This window comes from Chelmon rostratus, chromosome 23 (genome assembly GCF_017976325.1).
Source record: "Chelmon rostratus isolate fCheRos1 chromosome 23, fCheRos1.pri, whole genome shotgun sequence".
Taxonomy (NCBI): domain Eukaryota; kingdom Metazoa; phylum Chordata; class Actinopteri; order Chaetodontiformes; family Chaetodontidae; genus Chelmon; species Chelmon rostratus.
The window spans coordinates 12,696,956-12,719,064 of record NC_055680.1 but is presented as its reverse complement, the minus strand read 5'-3'; the positions used below and the strand labels follow the sequence as shown (position 1 = coordinate 12,719,064).

General features: G+C 42.2%; 2 protein-coding genes, 3 long non-coding RNA genes and 6 other non-coding genes across 11 annotated transcripts; 10 read left to right on the top strand and 1 right to left on the bottom strand.

Annotated features, from left to right (window-relative positions):
* The first annotated feature begins 451 nt into the window (after positions 1-451).
* Positions 452-5,565, top strand: LOC121626961 (leishmanolysin-like peptidase 2). The gene is made up of 14 exons (XM_041965717.1): positions 452-854; positions 936-1,029; positions 1,298-1,349; positions 1,459-1,608; positions 2,265-2,390; positions 2,479-2,563; positions 3,103-3,248; positions 3,328-3,511; positions 3,698-3,767; positions 3,890-3,986; positions 4,143-4,250; positions 4,393-4,530; positions 5,167-5,276; positions 5,416-5,565. The coding sequence occupies exons 1-14, from the start codon at positions 452-454 to the stop codon at positions 5,558-5,560; spliced, it is 1,908 nt and encodes a 635-aa protein (XP_041821651.1). The 3' UTR covers positions 5,561-5,565.
* Positions 5,566-7,287: 1,722 nt separating this feature from the next.
* LOC121626850 lies at positions 7,288-8,465 on the top strand. Its single transcript, XR_006007976.1, has 3 exons — positions 7,288-7,546; positions 8,066-8,264; positions 8,408-8,465. It is a non-coding gene; the product is annotated as an uncharacterized LOC121626850 (long non-coding RNA).
* A 1,541-nt stretch (positions 8,466-10,006) lies between these two features.
* On the top strand, positions 10,007-10,077 carry trnan-guu. Its single transcript has one exon. It is a non-coding gene; the product is annotated as a tRNA-Asn (tRNA).
* A 633-nt stretch (positions 10,078-10,710) lies between these two features.
* On the top strand, positions 10,711-10,784 carry trnan-guu. Its single transcript has one exon. It is a non-coding gene; the product is annotated as a tRNA-Asn (tRNA).
* A 637-nt stretch (positions 10,785-11,421) lies between these two features.
* Positions 11,422-11,495, top strand: trnan-guu. Its single transcript has one exon. It is a non-coding gene; the product is annotated as a tRNA-Asn (tRNA).
* A 633-nt stretch (positions 11,496-12,128) lies between these two features.
* On the top strand, positions 12,129-12,202 carry trnan-guu. Its single transcript has one exon. It is a non-coding gene; the product is annotated as a tRNA-Asn (tRNA).
* Positions 12,203-12,835: 633 nt separating this feature from the next.
* Positions 12,836-12,909, top strand: trnan-guu. Its single transcript has one exon. It is a non-coding gene; the product is annotated as a tRNA-Asn (tRNA).
* A 1,564-nt stretch (positions 12,910-14,473) lies between these two features.
* On the top strand, positions 14,474-15,149 carry LOC121626876. Its single transcript, XR_006007981.1, has 2 exons — positions 14,474-14,647; positions 14,904-15,149. It is a non-coding gene; the product is annotated as an uncharacterized LOC121626876 (long non-coding RNA).
* Positions 15,150-17,586: 2,437 nt separating this feature from the next.
* trnan-guu lies at positions 17,587-17,660 on the top strand. Its single transcript has one exon. It is a non-coding gene; the product is annotated as a tRNA-Asn (tRNA).
* Positions 17,661-17,813: 153 nt separating this feature from the next.
* LOC121626516 lies at positions 17,814-18,608 on the top strand. The gene is made up of 2 exons (XR_006007957.1): positions 17,814-18,114; positions 18,371-18,608. It is a non-coding gene; the product is annotated as an uncharacterized LOC121626516 (long non-coding RNA).
* Positions 18,609-19,579: 971 nt separating this feature from the next.
* Positions 19,580-21,665, bottom strand: LOC121626515 (probable E3 ubiquitin-protein ligase ARI7). The gene is made up of 4 exons (XM_041965082.1): positions 21,214-21,665; positions 20,974-21,074; positions 20,594-20,749; positions 19,580-20,460 (listed from the first exon to the last, which is right to left on the bottom strand). The coding sequence occupies exons 1-4, from the start codon at positions 21,404-21,406 to the stop codon at positions 20,002-20,004; spliced, it is 909 nt and encodes a 302-aa protein (XP_041821016.1). The 5' UTR covers positions 21,407-21,665; the 3' UTR covers positions 19,580-20,001.
* Between the last annotated feature and the right edge of the window lie 444 nt (positions 21,666-22,109).

Genomic DNA, 22,109 nt, shown 5'->3' with positions numbered 1-22,109 from the left:
AATAGAACAGACTATAACTGATGTGATTTTCATGCTTTGTACCATTTTGACTAATGCTGTACACTGCAAAAGCAACTTATAACAGACGGAGAACATTAACTACAGATAAACAGCCTGATGTAGTGTGGCTTTGCTGTAAGAACTTCAGATTAACATTATGTGGAGGGACAAATGTAGCATTTTACAGTTTTATATTTTCTGTTGGCTAAGGTCATCTTTGCAGTCAGGTCACGAAAATCTTTATTTTGATATAAATCAATATAATTCACTCTAATGTGTTTGTCATTTGTCTGCATCATTTTATTTAGGAGTCCCTGCTGTGTCACTGTCACATGTCGGTTACTCCGATCTACACCAGCCAGGAGAAAAACCTGTGTCGCTTTGAGTGAACGAGAGCCGACAAGTAATCCTCACCCTCGCTTTGACCCTGAAATAGGTTCCAGCTATAATTATGGTTTTACCTCCATCCCAGAGACTCTGGGTGGGGATGCTGGTGGTGATTGCGGTGATGATGGAGTTCCCCAGCGCCCTGCAGAAGTGCATCTTTGATGATGTTCAGGCCCAGGCCAGGGTGGTCCGAGCTGCGCCTGTCCACCCAGACGAGGCTGAGCTCATATCCCGGGCTGGGCAACAACTCGGTCATCCAGGATGGAGGGCATCATCCCTGCCTGGTCTGTCAGAGAGAGAGAGGAGAGGACTGAGCGAGATGGCCCCGCCCACGCCTGACTCTCTCCAGCCAATCAGGATCCGGAGTTGGACTCCAAGGGAGAGCAACAGCCTATCAGAGGCTGAGAAGGAGAGGCTGCATGCAGCTGTGGAAGAGGCTGTGAGGATGGTTTCTTCTTTACTGTCAGGTAAAAAACACACACACACCACACACACACACACAGACTAACTACCTAATGTACTATCATAAACTGTTGATCTTTCAATAGTGAATAGAGTGCGGGGCCCATTGCTGCTCAGCAGAGACATCAACAAATACTGCAAGTTTCTCTGGAAGAATTCAAGTACCGTCAACTACAACAGGTGTGTACACAGCAGCCTGTGTGTGTGTGGCTCCAATCCTTCAAACACACTTTATTGGCCAGACATTGATCTGCTTTATCTTTAAAATCACCTCCGTCAAAATTTAGCTTTAATTGTATGACAATATGTTTTGAAATCATACAGCATGAAAATCATTTTTAGCATACACGGTGGCTGTCGTAGGTTTGTATTTGCTCACCGGACCCTATTTAATAGAGGGGAGATGTCGTGAAAATGATTTTAAAAAGTCACAGGTGTCTTCCTCCAGGTGCGGTCGTGCCAACAACAACTACAGATCTGAGACCTGCCTGGATGTGACGGTAAGAATCAGACTGAATGGTTGTGTTATCAGGAGCGTACATAGACAGCATACTGCTGTACACATGAAGAGTTATAAATGGCACTGTTTGCCATCCCTTTCATCAACAGATCCCAGACGATCACCTGGCTGGATGTGATATTTACACCGAGGCTGATTCACCTCGCAGGACCGAGCTCCGTCCTGAAGGTGCTGGAGTCCCTGACACCGACTTCCTGCTGTACCTCCACGTGCAGGCCACTGACAAGTGTAGAGCGGAGGTAAACCCCAGCTGAAAACACTGAGAGCTCAAAACATATCTAAGTGGAAAATGGGCCCTGTGAGTGTCATACTATTACTTATTATTTCATTAGATTGTTATTACTCATGCGTCAGTGTAAAGGTGGGATTTTTACTGTTGTAGCTGGTTGATCTGGAGCTCATCATGAACTATTTTGTAAAGTTCTGCAACTAATGGTCATTGGGGGATTATTTCCTCCATGATTGTTTGTTTTGTAAAAATTCAGAAAATAGCTAGAGCAGTCCACACCTCAAAACTCTTAAAAACACATTCGAGTTATTTAAATAATTAAAAGGAAAAAAAACGCAAACCGTCACATTTGTGGAACTGGAACCTTGAAATGTTCTTGCATGAAAAATTATGATCAAAATAGTTGAACTATGAACTATGAAGGGAAACAAAGTATGGTGCATGTACCTCAGATGTGTACTTAAGGACGGTAAGGTAAATGTACTTAGTTACATTCCACCGCAGCTCAAATCCCAAAGATCCGCCACTGTCTGTTCACTGGAGATGTTTCAAGAGTATGACAACAGCATGTGTTTAAACTAAACAACTACTCAATAATAAGTAGTTGGAAGAGGAATGAAACATTCACCTTTATTAGTTCAGGATCAAATCTCCTTATGTCCTCAGCCGAACGTGTTGGCCTACGCTGTCCACTGCCAGACGGATGCCCGTGGACGCCCTGTGGCCGGGGTGGTGGTCATCTGCAGGGACAGACTGACAGCAGCCACGTACAGCCACCGCGCTACTCTACAGGTACCATAAGCAATTTAATAGCAGTGCGTCGTATAGTTTTAAACTGCGTGTTAGCGTGTTGAATCGTGCATGTTCGTCCTTTCTCCAGACTGTGATCCATGAGCTGTTTCACACACTTGGTTTCTCTAAACATCTCTTCCACACCTGGACAGACTGTTCCTCCACTTCTCCAGGTTTTTAAGCACATTTTGATTTTCTCATCTCACCGTATCAAATTGTTGTGGAATTGTGGAATTGCCTAATTTGTACTGTTGTTTAGTGTAGTTTAGCCAAATGTAAATGTGTGTGAAATGATCCAGGGACATCTGAATCTTGACACAGTCATTGTTCAATTGTGTCCTAAAATTTAACTTTACTTTAATTTTACTTAATTGTGAATCTTTTTGAGTTGAAGCTGTTTTAATGATAATAATAGCTCAGTTAACCATTCAGAACAAGGGTACAATATGCTTTGAATGGGAAAATATAGATTTAGCTATACTATGCAGTAAGACAAAAACAGTGGAATACACACCTAATACAGATAAGACATATTGGAAATGGAAAAAGAAAATCATAGTTGGTAGTCTATATCAACTTAAAAGATGAGCCAACTTCTGTCAAATAACATCTTGATTAAAATAAGCAAGCGTGCTCCACATTTTAACTCACATTAAAGATCAGTAGCATTGGTCAGCTCTTCTAATGTCTATTTCTTTGAGTTGTGCTGCAGCGGGAGCTGGCTGTTCTCCTCGAGGCAAAGTGACTCACCATGATGGATCAGGCCAGATGAGGATTTACACCCCGTCCGTCATCTCAGCCCTGCAGAAGCACCTTGCATCCCCTGACCCTGAGCTAGGAGGGCCTCTGGAGAACCTGGTACTGCGCAGCTCCAGCAGAGCCTTTTTCCAGATTTGTCATGTGCTCTCCTGACATGTTCAACACTTTCTGTCTACAGGATGTTCCTCAGGGTAGAGTGTCCTCTCACTGGGAGTCCCGGGTCCTGCAGGGCTCCATCATGGCGGCGGTGCTGGGGGACTCGACCACAGTCCGGATCGACCCAGCCACCCTGGCTGCATTACAGGATACAGGCTGGTACGCTGTCAACCTGAGCAGGGCGCAGAGTCTAGTCTGGGGAGATGGTAGGCAAAGATGGAGTGTGTAGAGTTTAATGTAAACATGTAAATACATGTTAAATCTGCATGATTTTGATCATAATTCCAATAAATTTAGGAATACATGAAGTAAACAGCCTGCTTCGTGTGTCTTAAGATTGTTTGCAGAAGAAAAAGATGCAACATTTAAAGCTAAATGTGTTTTTCTTCCAGGTGAAGGAGCCATGTTTGGTTCTCTGTCAACCTGTCAGGACAAGTCCTCATCCTTTTTCTGCACGGGCAGGTAGATTTATAATTATATGTTTGGTTTCTACCCAACAAACTTATGTTTGTAAATTATTTTTGTCACTTTTTGTCATTTCGTACAATTCCAGCACTAATTTTCGTGTTATTCTGTCTTCTCAGTGGATTTGGGTGTCATTATCTTCACCTCCACAAGGGGGAATGCCAGACCGACCAATACCTTGAGGGCTGTCGCTTGTATAAACCTCTCATGAATGGAGTAAGTTTTAATACCCCTCATGTAATTGTCTTTTTTTGTTTTACTCTGGACTTTGCAATTCTCATTCCATTTCTCGTGCCTTCCATCACAATCTGTGGTGTTTTCTTGCCATTGCAGCACCACATTTTCACTCTTTATCCTCCTCTTTTCCTCCAGAGTGAGTGTTGGAAAGAGGAAAACGGCAGGAAGTCAGCTGAAGAAGACTGGAGTGGTGAGATCTTTGGTTTTGACAGCCGCTGCTTCTTCTCCAGCCTGACAAGTCAGGTGTGTGTGTGTGTCTGTCTGTCTGTGTGTGTGTGTGTGTGTGTGTGTGTGTGTGTGTGTGTGTGTGTGAGAATATATGTGAATGCTTGTCAACAACTGTTTTCTTAGTTTAACATGACTTTCTTCTTTCTCCACCCATCAGAACCACAGTGAGTTTCTTTGGTTCAACAGCTCAGTGGGGGGACGTTGTTACAGGCACAGATGTGCAGGACCAAACAGGTACCAGATCCAGGTGTCCGGCTCTGAATGGGTGGACTGTCCAGCAGGGGGCACCACTCAGGTAACATGACACTGGACAGAACAAAATACAGAACAGTTTCTTATTACCAAAATAATCTGTAGGGTAGATAGATAGTTGCATGTCACAGCAGCACAGAGACACTCTGAGAGGTAAGAAAACAGATTAAGAACCATTTGAATAAATGAAACAAACAAACAAAAAAATACAAATAAAAAAAGCTATAGTCATTGCCATACCTGAAACAATAAAAACTAATAATTAAACGTTTGTACAAAAGAAGTCCAGGAGTCCATTGCAGGTGGTGGTGGTCTGTTAACTATATATGCCTGTATATTGTATAAGTATGAATATGAATACCAAGTAAAATATACATAATATTTGGTTAAAAAATATATTTATATATGTGCGTACCTCACACCTAATAAAACAAGTTTATACTTTAACATATATGATAATATAAAAGCGCAATAGTAACAATTTATCAGTAATAAAGCACAATGAAATATGTCATAATTCTTTGTAAATATATGGATACATATTTAATTTATTTATATAATCAAGGACAAGCTGTAGGTGTGTTGTTGCTACATTAAGATGCTGCTCAATGAAAATGTTCACATCCCCAGTTCTCATTTAACATGTTATCATATGATCTATTGTGTCTTTTACCCTCAGATAAAAGGATACCAGGGTTTAGTTTCCTGCCCTGACAGGAGGTTATGTCTGCACGCTGATGTTACTCCTCCCTCAGATGGTGTCAGTACATTTCCTGCTACTATCACAAGGCAAGAATGACTTTAAACAAGCACCTTCTATCTTTATAGTAACCTGCAACCAATACTAACATCACTTCATTGCTTTTTTGCTCAGCAATCCCTATGAGACTTTAACTACAGCACAGAATGGGACCTGGTTGCCCCTCAGACCTTCCACAGACGTCACTGTGGCCACAGCTCTCGGCATCGCTGCTGCTGTGTGTCTCCTGGCTGCAGTCATCATGTCTTACAGGAAATGTTGCCCCTGCAGGGTCAGGATCCACTCGGCCCCAGACCATTGCAGTCAGGTGTAGCAGACTCTGCCTTTAAAAACTGTGTAAGCTTTCAGTGTTGAAATAAACTACAATTTTATATATAGTTTTATTGAGTTTTAATTAAAAATCAAATACAGCAACATCATGAACATTATTTGCAGTGGGACCAGACTCAGCTAATAATATTTATCAGCTGGTTCCTGCACCGCACAGAATGATAATAAATGAGACTAAAATAGCATAATCAGAAAGCACACAACAGGAAGTAAATATAACAGTAGCTTAATGAATCAAGACGTAATATAGATCATCAAAGTGAAGTAAACGGTCAAGTTACAGAAGAGTAAAAGAAAACACCAAATGCATATGGGTGGGGCTTGAAGATCGAGGCCACACCACCTGTTTTCTACACAAAAGGAGTCTCTGTGGCACAATTGGTTAGCGCATTGGGCTGTTAACCAAAAGGTTGGTAGTTCTATCCCACCCAGGAATAGGATGCTGTCATCTTAGCTGATGTGCTTGCTAAAGGTAATTGTTGTCTATTATCAGAAACAGTATAGTTGTAAGCAGTTATATGAAGCATCTATTGCTGCATGTGGTCCATCCATGTAAACCAAAACTCCCTACAACAGTGCTGTCACAATAATACATAATTGATCTTTTCAGGCCGCTATGCTAACCCTGAAGGCCCAAAAACAGCCCTGCCTACGTTTAAGAGGACTGACTGCAGTAAAAAACAGATTTGGAGTTTAGATAAATGTAGGTGTGGGTTAAGTACTGATTACTGAAAACGTAGTGTTCGAGCAGGCAGCCCTTGCCGGTGAACATTGTGGAGCATTGAGCAGCTTAAAAGCCAGCTGCTTTTGCAAGCTTCAATCTCAATCTCAATTAATCTCAATTCAATCTCTTCATATTAGCTGATGTGCTTGCTAAAGGTAATTGTTGTCCATTATCAGAAACAGTATAGTTGTAAGCAGATATATGAAGTATCTATTACTCTATCTGGTCCATCAACATACACCGAAACTTCTCCCTACAACAGTGCTGTCGCAATAATACAGGCTTGATCTTTTCAGGCAGCTATGCTGTGAAGGCTGCTTCTCCTCAAGACCCTAAAAAATCTTGAGGTGTAATTGGCCAACTGCTGGAAAAGTCAAGGGTGCTAACCCTGAAGGCCCGATAAGAGCCCTGCATACATTTAAGAGTACTGACTGCAGTGAAAAACAGATTTGGAGTTTAGATAAATGCTGGTGTTAAGTACTGGTTACTAAAAGTGTAGTGTTAGAGCAGGCAGCTCTTGTCGGTGAACACGTTAGCAAAGAGCTGCTGAACATAGTGGAGCATTGAGCAGCTTAAAAGCCAGCTGCTTTTGCAAGCTTCAATTTCCATCATGGTCTTTAAAATTGAGTTTTCTGCACATGAATGTTCAGTTCAAAATGCCATGATGGAAGCATCTGCCTTATTTCTCAGTCTGACTTCTACGAAACAGCAAATACGGGTGGGTGGGGCTTGAAGATTATGGCCACACCCCCTATTTTTCACACAAAAGCAGTCTCTGTGGCGCTACCCGGGGACCGACAGACTGGCTCCCCTCCTCCAATCGCCTCTCCCCGTTTCCATCTTTCGCGGGCCAATCGCGCCTCGCCATTTCCATCTTTCGCCGGACGGCCAATCGCGGCTCGCCATTTCCATCTTTTCCCCCGGCCAATCGCGGGCCCTCATTTCCATCTTTCGGCCGGCGGCCAATCGCGGCGCCTCATTTCCATCTTTTCCCCCGGCCAATCGCGGCTCGCCATTTCCATCTTTCGGCCGACGGCCAATCGCGGCGCCTCATTTCCATCTTTTCCCCCGGCCAATCGCGGCTCGCCATTTCCATCTTTCCCCGAGGCCAATCCCTGCCGGCTTCCGGCCAGTACGAAAATAAACCCGGGAACGGGAGCCGGCCGCGGTGTTTACGGCTGAAGCCGCTTCAAGTGTCCCGGTCCGCTTCTGCCGCTCTCAGGTTTCATCCGCCGACATAATGAGGTGAGCTGCTGCTGCTGGCGAACTTATTTTACGCTTATTTGGTTTTGACGACGAGCTAGCTAGCTTCTTTACGCTGTTACGCTATATGACGAGCGCTATATCGGCATTAATGCCGTTGCATAACGTTACTGTCTTGGTGCACGTCGGTGCAGAGAGAGTCGCTGTTAATTACTGTCCCTGTCTGTGTAGATTCAGATAAAATCACATAGAGCGACGCATAATTATAACCCTCATATTAGCGTGCGATTTCAGTCAAGTTAAATTTAGACTTTATGCTGGTTTTCCTCAAAGAACAATACATAAACTTAACGTTTTATTAGCCTCAATGTTCTTACAGTAACGTTATAATGTTAGAGCATGTTCTCTTGCAGTTCTTCTTAATATCATTATTGTGCTTATGATGATGATGATGATGATTATTATTATCATCCTGGAAATAGTGACACAATGAATGTCTTTTAAATGACCAAACACAACAAATTAACCTACAGTTATTGATCACGTGGTTACCATCTGAAGGCAACAGCCTGAATCTCCAGCTGTGGCTCCGGAGGGCCTCCATAGATGAACCAGGACTGTTAGGCTGCATCCCTGGTAGTGAAGCCCCCCTCACTGCTTTCAGCCACTCAGGGGACCCTTTTCACTGTGTCAACATCTACAGCGTCAGGGTGCTCGGGAGGAAGCGGGGCCTCTTTTCAGCCGCCTGCTGTTTACTCTGGTCAGTTATCATGATGAGGTTATTTTTCTTATCCAGAAATACAATAATCTGATGCTGTGAGAAGTTACACTCTGACAGATGTGTTATTTGTCTGTCTGTGATATTGTGTGTTTTTGATTTTGCTGTACTCTTATATTTATCAGGGTGTAGATGAGCGCAGTGTCCCAGGGATGGACCGAGTGGACAGCCTGGCAGAGTATTTGCTGGGGCTGAGGACTCAAACTGGACAAACACTGAGCAACCAGCAGGCCACCACCATCAAAGCCCTGTGGCAGAACCTTCTGCGTATGCCACCAGCAGCGAGTGGCATACACTGCATGGCACTGCGTGTGTCTGACAACAGGACACTTCAGGTGTTGTAAAAAAGAATTTAAACCAGGTGTGGAGAGCATGACATGTTGTGTCTGAGCATCAACAGGATCCCCTGCCAAGTGGCCAGACTGTTGTCGTCTCGTAGAGTCCAACTTTGTCAGACTCTGTAACATTAAGAGCCCTAGAAAACAGGCAGTTAACCTCTGACAAGATGGACTCAGATTCTCAGAGACTACAGCAAGATCAGGCAGCTGGTCCTGGGTAATGGTACGGTCATGCACAACACTACTCTGCAGTTGTTTGATGTGAATCAGACGGTGGCACAACAAGCGACTGACGAGGCAAAAATGTAGTATTCTGCTGCAGGGAGTCAACCTGCCTGCTGCCTCTATTCCTGCTGCTCCTGTCCCTCTCCCACCTGTACAGCCATGCCCCATAGCCTGCTTCTTCTATCAGCCCATTGCTGTAATAATTTAATTATCATCCCATGTAACAGGTCTGGTATTTCAGGAAAGTCAGCATTACAGAAATAACATACTGTATATACTGACAAATATTGTGTGTTCCTGGCAAAGTCTGTCGATATTGTGTTTTAGTATATGCAGTATATATATTGTAGAGCAGTGTTTTCTAGCTTTAATTATTATACTTTGTATTCAGTTTATTTATACATTTTCTTTCATTAATTTCTTTGTGTGTGTGTGTGTGTGTGTTATGGTTACAATTGTGTGCATGAGAGAGAATTAAGGTGTATATTTTCTAATAAAATGTATATTTCTACAGCAGGACTAATAAATCATTTCTACTAAACATATCTGTAAAAACAGGAGTCAGGTAAAGTTTAGCTTTTTGCAAACTCAAGCAGACAATGAAATAACAAGAAAGGAACCAAAAAGTAGTTCCACATTGTACAGTCAGCTAGACAAGGCAGCTGCATTGTTGCAGTGCTTTATTCCATTAGTTGTTAATTAGATTGTATCCTTAAATTGCATCTATTTCTAAAGAAAACGCACAAAGTTACATGTGTGTATGTGTGGTTCTCAAATGTTGCTATTCAAAATAACCCATGTTCCTATTTGCGTTTCATTTTTAAGTGATTTTTGAACGATTCATAACACTTTGTAAGAGTTTGGGTTTGTGGAGATATGGTCCATGTTGGGATTGAACCGGCGACCTTTGGAACCAGAGTCCCCCTACTGTACGCCAGCAAAAATTCACGTTTGGACGTATTTCTCAAACTATCACCATAAAAACTCACTCCTATAACTTCCGGCGGGCAACAGAGTCGATAATCACTGTCATTTCACTTCATTTCCTCCTTTTTTCTCTCTTTTTCTTCCTTTTCCTCCTTCCCCCTTCTTCCCCCCTCCTTCCCCCTTCTTCCCCTTCTTTCCGCTTCTTCCCCCGGCCATACAGACTATTGTTCCCCAGCTTTGGCGCAATTGGTTAGCGCGTTCGGCTGTTAACCGAAAGGTTGGTGGTTCAAGCCCACTCAGGGACGGGATGCTTTTATATTAGCTGATGTGCTTGCTAAAGGTAATTGTCCATTATCAGAAACAGTATAGTTGTAAGCAGATATATGAAGTATCTATTACTCTATCTGGTCCATCAACATACACCGAAACTTCTCCCTACAACAGTGCTGTCGCAATAATTCAGGCAGCTATGCTGTGAAGGCTGCTTCTCCTCAAGACCCTAAAAAATCTTGAGGTGTAATTGGCCAACTGCTGGAAAAGTCAAGGGTGCTAACCCTGAAGGCCCGATAAGAGCCCTGCATACATTTAAGAGTACTGACTGCAGTGAAAAACAGATGTGGAGTTTAGATAAATGCTGGTGTTAAGTACTGGTTACTAAGAGTGTAGTGTTAGAGCAGGCAGCTCTTGTCGGTGAACACGTTAGCAAAGAGCTGCTGAACATAGTGGAGCATTGAGCAGCTTAAAAGCCAGCCGCTTTTGCAAGCTTCAATTTCGATCATGGTCTTTAAAATTGAGTTTTCTGCACATGAATGTTCAGTTCAAAATGCCATAATGGAAGCATCTGCCTTATTTCTCAGTCTGACTTCTACGAAACAGCAAATACGGGTGGGTGGGGCTTGAAGATCGAGGCCACACCCCCTGTTTTTCACACAAAAGGAGTCTCTGTGGCGCAATCGGTTAGCGCGTTCGGCTGTTAACCGAAAGGTTGGTGGTTCAAGCCCACCCAGGGACGAGATGCTTTCATATTAGCTGATGTACTTGCTAAAGGTGATTGTCCATTATCAGAAACAGTATAGTTGTAAGCAGATATATGAAGTATCTATTACTCTATCTGGTCCATCAACATACACCGAAACTTCTCCCTACAACAGTGCTGTCGCAATAATTCAGGCAGCTATGCTATGAAGGCTGCTTCTCCTCAAGACCCTAAAAAATCTTGAGGTGTAATTGGCCAACTGCTGGAAAAGTCAAGGGTGCTAACCTTGAAGGCCCGATAAGAGCCCTGCATACATTTAAGAGTACTGACTGCAGTGAAAAACAGATTTGGAGTTTAGATAAATGCAGGTGTGGGTTAAGTACTGGTTACTAAAAGTGTAGTGTTAGAGCAGGCAGCTCTTGTCGGTGAACACATTAGCAAAGAGCTGCTGAACATAGTGGAGCATTGAGCAGCTTAAAAGCCAGCTGCTTTTGCAAGCTTCAATCTCGATCATGGTCTTTAAAATTGAGTTTTCTGCACATGAATGTTCAGTTCAAAATGCCATGATGGAAGCATCTGCCTTATTTCTCAGTCTGACTTCTACGAAACAGCAAATACGGGTGGGTGGGGCTTGAAGATCATGGCCACACCCCCTATTTTTCACACAAAAGGAGTCTCTGTGGCGCAATTGGTTAGCGCGTTCGGCTGTTAACCGAAAGGTTGGTGGTTCAAGCCCACTCAGGGACGGGATGCTTTCATATTAGCTGATGTGCTTGCTAATGGTAATTGTCCATTATCAGAAACAGTATAGTTGTAAGCAGATATATGAAGTATCTATTACTCTATCTGGTCCATCAACATACACCGAAACTTCTCCCTACAACAGTGCTGTCGCAATAATTCAGGCAGCTATGCTGTGAAGGCTGCTTCTCCTCAAGACCCTAAAAAATCTTGAGGTGTAATTGGCCAACTGCTGGAAAAGTCAAGGGTGCTAACCCTGAAGGCCCGATAAGAGCCCTGCATACATTTAAGAGTACTGACTGCAGTGAAAAACAGATTTGGAGTTTAGATAAATGCTGGTGTTAAGTACTGGTTACTAAAAGTGTAGTGTTAGAGCAGGCAGCTCTTGTCGGTGAACACGTTAGCAAAGAGCTGCTGAACATAGTGGAGCATTGAGCAGCTTAAAAGCCAGCTGCTTTTGCAAGCTTCAATTTCCATCATGGTCTTTAAAATTGAGTTTTCTGCACATGAATGTTCAGTTCAAAATGCCATGATGGAAGCATCTGCCTTATTTCTCAGTCTGACTTCTACGAAACAGCAAATACGGGTGGGTGGGGCTTGAAGATCATGGCCACACCCCCTATTTTTCACACAAAAGGAGTCTCTGTGGCGCAATTGGTTAGCGCGTTCGGCTGTTAACCGAAAGGTTGGTGGTTCAAGCCCACTCAGGGACGGGATGCTTTCATATTAGCTGATGTGCTTGCTAATGGTAATTGTCCATTATCAGAAACAGTATAGTTGTAAGCAGATATATGAAGTATCTATTACTCTATCTGGTCCATCAACATACACCGAAACTTCTCCCTACAACAGTGCTGTCGCAATAATTCAGGCAGCTATGCTGTGAAGGCTGCTTCTCCTCAAGACCCTAAAAAATCTTGAGGTGTAATTGGCCAACTGCTGGAAAAGTCAAGGGTGCTAACCCTGAAGGCCCGATAAGAGCCCTGCATACATTTAAGAGTACTGACTGCAGTGAAAAACAGATTTGGAGTTTAGATAAATGCTGGTGTTAAGTACTGGTTACTAAAAGTGTAGTGTTAGAGCAGGCAGCTCTTGTCGGTGAACACGTTAGCAAAGAGCTGCTGAACATAGTGGAGCATTGAGCAGCTTAAAAGCCAGCTGCTTTTGCAAGCTTCAATTTCCATCATGGTCTTTAAAATTGAGTTTTCTGCACATGAATGTTCAGTTCAAAATGCCATGATGGAAGCATCTGCCTTATTTCTCAGTCTGACTTCTACGAAACAGCAAATACGGGTGGGTGGGGCTTGAAGATCGAGCCCACACCCCCTGTTTTTCACACAAAAGGAGTCTCTGTGGTGCAATTGGTTAGCGCGTTCGGCTGTTAACCGAAAGGTTGGTGGTTCAAGCCCACCCAGGGACGGGATGCTTTCATATTAGCTGATGTGCTTGCTAAAGGTAATTGTTGTCCATTATCAGAAACAGTATAGTTGTAAGTGGATATATGAAGTATCTATTACTCTATCTGGTCCATCAACATACACCGAAACTTCTCCCTACTACAGTGCTGTCGCAATAATACAGGTTTGATCTTTTCAGGCAGCTATGCTATGAAGGCTGCTTCTCCTCAAGACCCTAAAAAATCTTGAGGTGTAAATGGCCAACTGCTGGAAAAGTCAAGGGTGCTAACCCTGAAGGCCCGATAAGAGCCCTGCATACATTTAAGAGTACTGACTGCAGTGAAAAACAGATGTGGAGTTTAGATAAATGCTGGTGTGGGTTAAGTACTGGTTACTAAAAGTGTAGTGTTAGAGCAGGCAGCTCTTGTCGGTGAACACGTTAGCAAAGAGCTGCTGAACATAGTGGAGCATTGAGCAGCTTAAAAGCCAGCTGCTTTTGCAAGCTTCAATTTCGATCATGGTATTTAAAATTGAGTTTTCTGCACATGAATGTTCAGGTCAAAATGCCATGATGGAAGCATCTGCCTTATTTCTCAGTCTGACTTCTACGAAAAAGCAAATCTGGGCGGGTGGGGCTTGAAGATCGAGCCCACACCCCCTATTTTCCACACAAAAGGAGTCTCTGTGGCGCAATCGGTTAGCGCGTTCGGCTGTTTACCGAAAGGTTGGTGGTTCATGTTAGCTGATGTGGTTGCTAAATGTATTGTGTTAAACTGCTGTCCATTATCAGAAAATACACCACAGTATAGTTGTAAGCAGATATATGAAGCATCTATTACTGTATCTGGTCCATCATGTAAACCGAAACTTCTCACTACAACAGTGCTGTTGCAACACTACAGACTTGATCTTTTCAGGCAGCTATGCTGTGAAGGCTGCTTCTCCTCAAGACCCTAAAAAAGTCTTGTGGTGTAGTTGTCCAACTGCTGAAAAGTGAAGGGTGCTAACCCTGAAGGCCCGATAAGAGCCCTGCCAACTTTGAAGAGTACTGACTGCAGTGAAACACAGATTTGGAGTTTAGATCAATGTAGGTGTGGGTTAAGTACAGATTACTGAAAGCATAGTGTTAGAGCAGGCAGCTCTTGTCAGTGAACATGTTATCAAAGAGCCGCTGAACATAGTGGAGCATTGAGCAGCTTTAGAGGCAGCTGCTTTTGCAACGCACCCAGGGACGTTTTTGTCTTGACTGACAAATATAGAGATAACCAGTCTGAGAGACTTGTAGCTATGACACATAACAAGAAGAGACGCTATGTGTAAAACGAAAGAAGTCATACTTGATAAATGTAGCCTCCAGTGACTCTTCTCCAGTTCTTTTTTAAAATTGCTGCCTATCTTGACCAAATGTAGGCTCATAGGTACCCACTCAAATTAGCCTAAATGACATGACTGTGAGGGTTTTCTGTTTCTTCCGCTGTACATTTCTGTGAAGTGAAGTCACGTGATTCAGACGTGAAAACCCCTCCACCCAGAAGAGACAGTTTATGTATCCGTAAACTGCAGTTTCGCTTTCAATTGATGCAAGACTGAGGTTGCTGCAGTCCTCCCTGCACAGCCTGAGCGACAAAATGAAAATCCAGGTCAAAGTCATTGGACCCACTGGAGACGTAAAGATCATTGACCTGTGCTCCAGTGAAGAAGAGATGGGGAAGATCACAGTAGAGCAATTAAAAAAGAAAATTATTCAAGAATTCATGATAAGTACGTTTTTTTTTAAATTATCTCCATCAAAGACTTTGTTGTGGTCCTGTTTGTCTTTTACATTTTCACATAGTTTTGTTGGAGAGCGTTTCCAGGAGCAGGTTATTATTTTTATGTCTTTATTAAAAGAAAAAATCTAATCGAATTATATCAGATTTGGGGAAGCGGCTGTGCATTTGAAAACACTCTGGTGCTTTATAACTGTCCATGCAGCTGGTAAATAATCGAACCTTGCTCTGTTTGTGTTTGCTTCTAGATACTGGGATCAGGGTGGCGTATGGAGGGGAAGTACTGGAGGACTCGAGGACATTGTCATCCTGTCAGATCCAACACATGTCCGTCATTCATGTAATAATGCTGTTGCCGTGTGATCTCTGATCTGACGGAGGCCGGAGAAAAGACCCTCAATGATGTGCTATTTTTTCCACCTTGGACATTATTAATGACTTGAATGTAAAAGTGAAATCTCTTCTGCCTGCATTAAAATGAAAATCAAACATCATTCTGTGTGAAAAGCAGTCTTTCTAGCTCTGCAGTACAAAGATGCCAGTAGGTTATATCTGTCACCCTGACATGCTTCTCTTTCAGCGGATATCAATACATTTCCTGCTTCTATCGTGAGGCAAGCAGGGCTTTGCTGCCAAATGCAGCCCCAGTATGCACACTTTAAAAAAAACCCGTCACATCGAAACATTTCCTGACTGCCCAGGACTCTTTGTTTTACAGGAAAATTAACAATGTTGACAACAACAAACAAATGATCAGAAAAAAATCCCAATAAAACAATGACACGTGAACTTAACAGATTGAGTAAAGGTTTTATAGAGATCAAAGTAATTTCCTACAATATAAATGAGATAATGTTTAAGAAGCTAAAGCAAAATGCAGCTAAATGATTCTTGCAGAAACAGATCAAGTTTCAACATGCTCATAAGAAATACGCTATTGCACTATATGACAAATGCTATATCGGCATTGCTGTCATTGCATAACGTTACTGTCACAGTGCATGTCGGTGCTGTGAAGGCTGCTCCTTTTTCAAGACCCAAAAAAGTCTTGTGGTGTAGTTTTCCAACTCCTGGAAAAGTGAAGGGTGCTAACCCTAAAGGCCTGATCACAGCCCTGCCTATGTTTAAGAGTACTGAGTACAGGTTGGCAGTTCAATCCCACTAAGGACATTTTCATCCCAACTGAACAAGTGACCTTATGTAAATCAATAAAGTGGTGTCCATTATCAGAGGTGATGGTTACAGGAATAAATATCAAATACAACCTTGTTTCCAAAAAAGTTTGGATGCTGTGTAAAGTGTAAACAGAATGTGATTATTAACATATTTAATTGAAAATAGTGTAAAGACAACATGTGATAAATATGAAACAAACAATAAAACTCAGAAATGTAATTGTTTTTTAAAAATTAATTTGATGGCGGCAACACATTTCAAAACATTTGGGACAGTAGCTGCGAAAGACTGGAATAGTTGTGAAATGCTGAACGAAAACAGCTGGTGGAGGATCTCACAGTTAATCAGGTTAACTGGCAACAGGTGAGTCACAGGGTAGGTATGATAAGAGCCTCCCAGAACGGCTCAGTCTTTGTGCAGTAAAAATGGGGAGGGGCTCACCACTCTGTGATAGACTTCACAGGCAAATAGTGCAACAATTTAACAATGGTTCCTAATGTAAAATTGTTGTTAATTTGGGGAATTCATTGTCTACAGAACAGATAATCAAAAGAAATCTCTGTAAGCAAGGGTCAAAGCTGAAAATTTTTGGTTCCTCAGACAACACTGCACTAAAAACAGAAATGATTCTGCAGTGGACATCACTGCCTAGACTCAGGGACACTCCCAAAAACCATCGTGTGAGAACACAGCTCATGCTGAATGATATGTACAAGATTTTGAGGAACATATGCTGCCAAGTACATGACGTCTTTTTCAGGCAAGGCCTTGCCTACTTCAGCAGGACAATGCCAAAACACATTCTGCACATATTCCAACAGCATGGCTCAGTGGCAAAAGATTCCAGCTGCTTACCTGGTCTGCCTGCAGTCCTGACATTTCACTCAATGAAAATGTTTTGCGTGTTATGAAACGTAAAATATGACAAAGGAGACACGGAACATTTTACTTTCAAAATGACAATCGATCTCCCCATTTAAAAAACATGAAAGTGCTGCAACCTTTTTGGAATGTGTTGCTGGCATCAAATTCTGAATGAGGATATAACGTTAACAAACAGTTCAATTTCTCAGTATCAGAATCATCATATGTTGTCTTTGTGCTATTTTCCATTAATTTGGGTTTCAGTGTTTTGCAAATCATTTTCTGTTCCTATTCACATTTTGCAGACTGTGCCAGTTTTTTTGGAAACAGGGTTGTATATATATGTAGATATTCTTTTTTGTGCAATACTTTTTCATTACTACTGTTTACTATTTTGCTAGTTTATTATTATGTATATAATCTTTTTACTGCTCGCTATTTTGATATTTTATTATGTATAGTTTGCTCTTTATAGTCTTATTTCAGAATTTTTCACTTATTTCGTTGTGTGTAATGCTGCTGCTGCACTGCAGTTTCCCAGCTTGGGATAAATAAAGTATATCTATCTATCTATCTATCTATCTATCTATCTATCTATCTATCTATCTATCTATATATATATATATATATATATTGTGACAGCACTGTTGTAAAGAGAAGTTACCTGTTGCTTCCCGGATGGACCAAATACATTAATAAAAACCTAATATATCTGCTTATAACTACACTGTGGTGTGAAATTAACTGTTTTCTGCCCATAAATACTCAATTATAAGTGCCATGATTAAGGTTTCAGCGTTATAGCCTAGTCCGACTTCTTAACCAATTGCAAAAGCAGATGGGTGGGGCTTCGAGATCGAGGCCACGCCCCCTATATTAGCCCTTGAAGAAGTCTCTGTGGCGCAATCGGTTAGCGCGTTCGGCTGTTAACCGAAAGGTTGGTGGTTCGAGCCCACCCAGGGACGTTTTCGTCTTGACTAACAAATATAGAGAGAAACTATACATGATCATGATCAGTCTGAGAGACTTGTAGTTATGACACAAAACCAGAAGAGGCGCTATGTGTAAAACGAAAGAAGTCATACTTGATAAATATTCACTGTTGACTATGAGGGTTTTCTGTTTCTTCCTCTGTACATTTCTATGAAGTGAAGTCACGTGATTCAGACGTGAAACCCCCCCCCGCCCAGCAGAGACGGTTTATACATCTGTGAACTGCAGTTTCGCTTTCAATAGATGCGAGACTGAGGTTGCTGCAGTCCTCCCTGCACAGCCTGAGCGACGAAATGAAAATCCAAGTCAAAGTCGTTGGACCCACTGGAGACATAAAGATCATCGACCTGTGCTCCAGTGAAGAAGAGATGGGGAAGATCACAGTAGAGCAATTAAAAAAGAAAATTATTCAAGAATTCACGATAAGTACGTTTTTTTTTAATTATCTCCATCAAAGACTTTTTTGTGGTCCTGTTTGAACATTTTAAAATTTTGTTTGAGAGCGTTTCCAGGAGTAGGTTATTATTTTTATGTCTTTAATTAAAAAAAAAAAAATCAAATCGAATTATATCAGATTCGGGGAAGCGGCTGTGCATTTGAAAACACTCTGGTGCTTTATAGCTTTCCATGCAGCTGGTAAATAATCGAACCTTGCTCTGTCGCTGTTCGTGTTTGCTTCTAGATACTGGGATCAAGGTGGAGTTCGGAGGGGAAGAACTGGAGGACTGGAGCACGTTGTCATCCTGTCAGATAGTACACATGTCCACCATTCATACAATGCTGCTGATGCCGGGTGGTCTCTGATCTGACGGGGGCTGGAGAAAAGGCCCTCAATGATGTGCTATTTTTCCCCCTTGGACATTTTTAATGACTTGAATGTAAAAGTGATCTGCCTGCATTAAAATGAAAATCAAACATCATTCTGTGTGAAAAGCAGTCTTTCTAGATCTGCAGTACAAAGATGCCAGGAGGTTATTGTAGCATCCCCGGTTGAATGATGGTCTTACTCTCCAACTGATGGTTCACAACATCTTTATTTATAACTGTTGCTCCAATACTTGTTCTGAACTAGGAAGAGCTAGGAAGTAAATAAACACAACAGAAAAATACTTTACCATTCTGATTTTAAAATATAAATGTCTTACTTCTGTCCCTTTGAGCCTTACAATCTTCCAATATTTAACCACAATTCAAATGCATTTTACTTTAATTTAAAGCTGAAATCTGAAAAATGAATTAACCTTGCTGTTTAAGTAAAATCATATGACCCTTTTTTTAACATGTTCTTCACAATTACTGACAATCTCCAATAGAGTACTATGATGTAAGCAAGCATATATCACCAGATTCAACCAAAGAATAGCAATGACAACAAATCTCAATGTATCATGGCTAATATAGCAATTTAGCTAGCCTACACATACGAGCCTACTCAATATAAACTCTAAACAACTTCTCAGAAAAGGCATTATAACGTGACTCAAGTTGCACACAAATGACACAAACACAGACAAACCTTGTGCCCTTTTTCAACCAGGTGCTAAGTAAACAAAAGCGTGACGTTTTCCCTCATTTGGAAGAAGCACTTGTACATGTTTACCGTCATATACGTCTTTTGGGCTTCCTACCGCATTCCGCCTTCAGAATAAAAGCACCAATTTTAGAACTTAACCAAATGAGACAAATCAACAAAGATCACAAGAAAACATTAATAAACTGAACAAACGTCACCATTTAGGTCATTTACAGTTATATCTGTCACCCTGACATGCTTCTCTTTCAGCGGATATCAATACATTTCCTGCTTCTATCGTGAGGCAAGCAGGGCTTTGCTGCCAAATACAGCCCCAGTATGCACACTTTAAAAAAAACTTCACATCGAAACATTTCCTGACTGCCCAGAGCAGCACTTTTATTGATCTTTGTTTCACAGGAAAATTAACAATATTGACGACAACAAACAAATGATCAGAAAAAAATACCAATAAAACAATGACACGTGAACTTTAGTAAAGGTTTTATAGAGATCAAAATAATTTCCTACAATATAAATGAGATAATGTTTAAGAAGCTAAAGCAAAACGCAGCTAAATGATTCTTACAGAAACAGATCAAGTTTCAACATGCTGATAAGTAGTATACATTGTCTCTGTAAATATTTAAATTGCTGAAGAAAAAAACAAGAAAAAACAAACTAAACCGACAGCCAACAGAATGCAGGAGCCGAAACCAAGAACAAAATAAGAAAAAGAAATACTGATGACCAGAAATTACCAAAATAAAAACTGATCTTTCAACATAAACCTGAAATCTTCACTTGCGATACGGAGGTATGGAGGTCTGCCTCTGTGCCACGCCACGGACGCAAGGTCCGTAATATGAATATGGCGTTTGCCTCTTGCAATCAGTAGTGATCTGCAGGCACACAAAGCAGAACTCCTTCTTACACCGTGGACACGTGATGTTTTTACAAAGAGTTCCGTTGTGCTCAACAAGCAAACCACAGGTGGGACAGACACGGGCGCAGGGACAGTTGGGGACTTCCTTCACATCGTTAAACTTGACATACGAACAGTTTTTCAGTCTTTGTAGGACCACATTGGTGCAGTCGTCGTTCTCACAGCGGTCTGAACGTGGAACGCGACCTTTCCACTGCCTCACACACTGCCAGCAGAATAGATAAGCGCTTCCCCGTCGAGCTGTGCACACTGTGCACCTGACGCTCAGGTCATCGAGGTCAGCTCGCACCACACGAGACTTGCAGCCAGGACACTGGAAAGTGGAGATACATGAAACAAACAAACAAACAAACAAACAAAAAAAAAAAAAACAGAATGAGATGCTTTTTAAAGTCACATCTGTATCTGCACGCTCATCATCAATACTTTGCAACTGAGGTACTTACCTCTTTCACATTCAAGTAATCCTTGGCAGCGTTAGTGAACATTGTCTTTTCAAAGTACTCCCTTTCATCCGGGGTGAGAAGAGCCATTTTGCGAACTTCCCAATAAGGCCACAAAGCGTTACAGCCGGTTTGGCCACACTCAAATCGGCAGCGACCCTTAAATATTAAAAAGCAAGACATTAGAGAGCATCTATTTCAAGTTCAAGCCTGCACACTCAGATGTAAAACGTTTGATTTACCCCAACTCATTTTTCTCAATGCTACATGAAACTTATTTTCTTCCATCACCTGAAGAGTCTCATTCTATGTTCACTATGAAACGACTATTGTCTTAAAACAAGCTGCCGCTCTGCGTTGGGAGCGGCGCGTCAGGGGCGCACCTCTTTCAGCTGCTTGCGGCACCAGGCGGTGAGAGACATCGGAGTGACGGGGTGACCGCAGGACATCTTTGCCTTCTTAGAGCGGAAGCCCTCTAAATAAACTAAGAGACAAAGACAAACAGGAAGAGATAAAGAAAAGAAGAACCTACACATTTCAAAGTCGGCTATGTAAAAAATAAATCAGACAGCACAACCTTCTCCGCTTCGCAGTGATATATTTTTTAAGTAGGTCTGACTTACAGTCTAAACAATCATCTTCATCGACGAATTTAAGTGTTTTGTCTTGAGGGTCGTAACACTTTTCGCCTTGGTTGTCGGTCAGTTGTGGGATGTTGCTCCTCTGCTCGGTTGTCTCATTGCTGGGAATCTTGACTGGATTTGATGACAAGCCGTAAAAAGAAATTACCCGCTGCATGATTGTTTCAATGTTCATTTTCGCTGTTTTTGGCTCTGCGTGCGACGAAAATACTTAAATCTGTAACGCGACGTTTCAGACTTCGGATCAATAATCATGAACCGAACGTTGTTAAAACACGAACGACGCCTCTTTCTAACCGCAGCAGGGCGGACAATGAGCCACCGCCGAGTTTGACTCAAAGTGAGGCGTCTTCCGCGCGAGGGCGAATGAAGCTGAGTGCAACGCGCGTGGCTGCTATAAAGCGCGTGCGCAGGGACCGTCTACAAAGTGCAAAACGGAAAAGAACCTGCACCTGCATACATCCACACTGGCCGGCTTCTGAAAAATCACGTGATTTCGTGCAAGGGCGCGGTGGTCTCACCGTTGCATGGCAACCGCGCTCGAACAATCTGAACGCTAGGGGGTTACCGGCAGAGAGTGAAGGTGAAAGAGAAAGAGAGTGGATAGAGTGAAAAACATTTCTGTTCCTTGTGGCTTCTCGAAAATCACATGACTTCGCTGTAAGGCTCACTCTGGGACGGGCGGGGGAGGAGGAGGGGGGTGGGGGTGGGTTGTGGTACCAGGAGAAATCTGAGACCCATGTGAAGACCCACTGCAGCCTGATGCCTCATGATGGTCTGATTTTTGCTGATAGAGAAAGTGCTTTTGGATGTTTAGTCCGATGATTTATTCCAGGATATGACGTATAATCACTTAATTGCCACCCTAAAAAATCCAT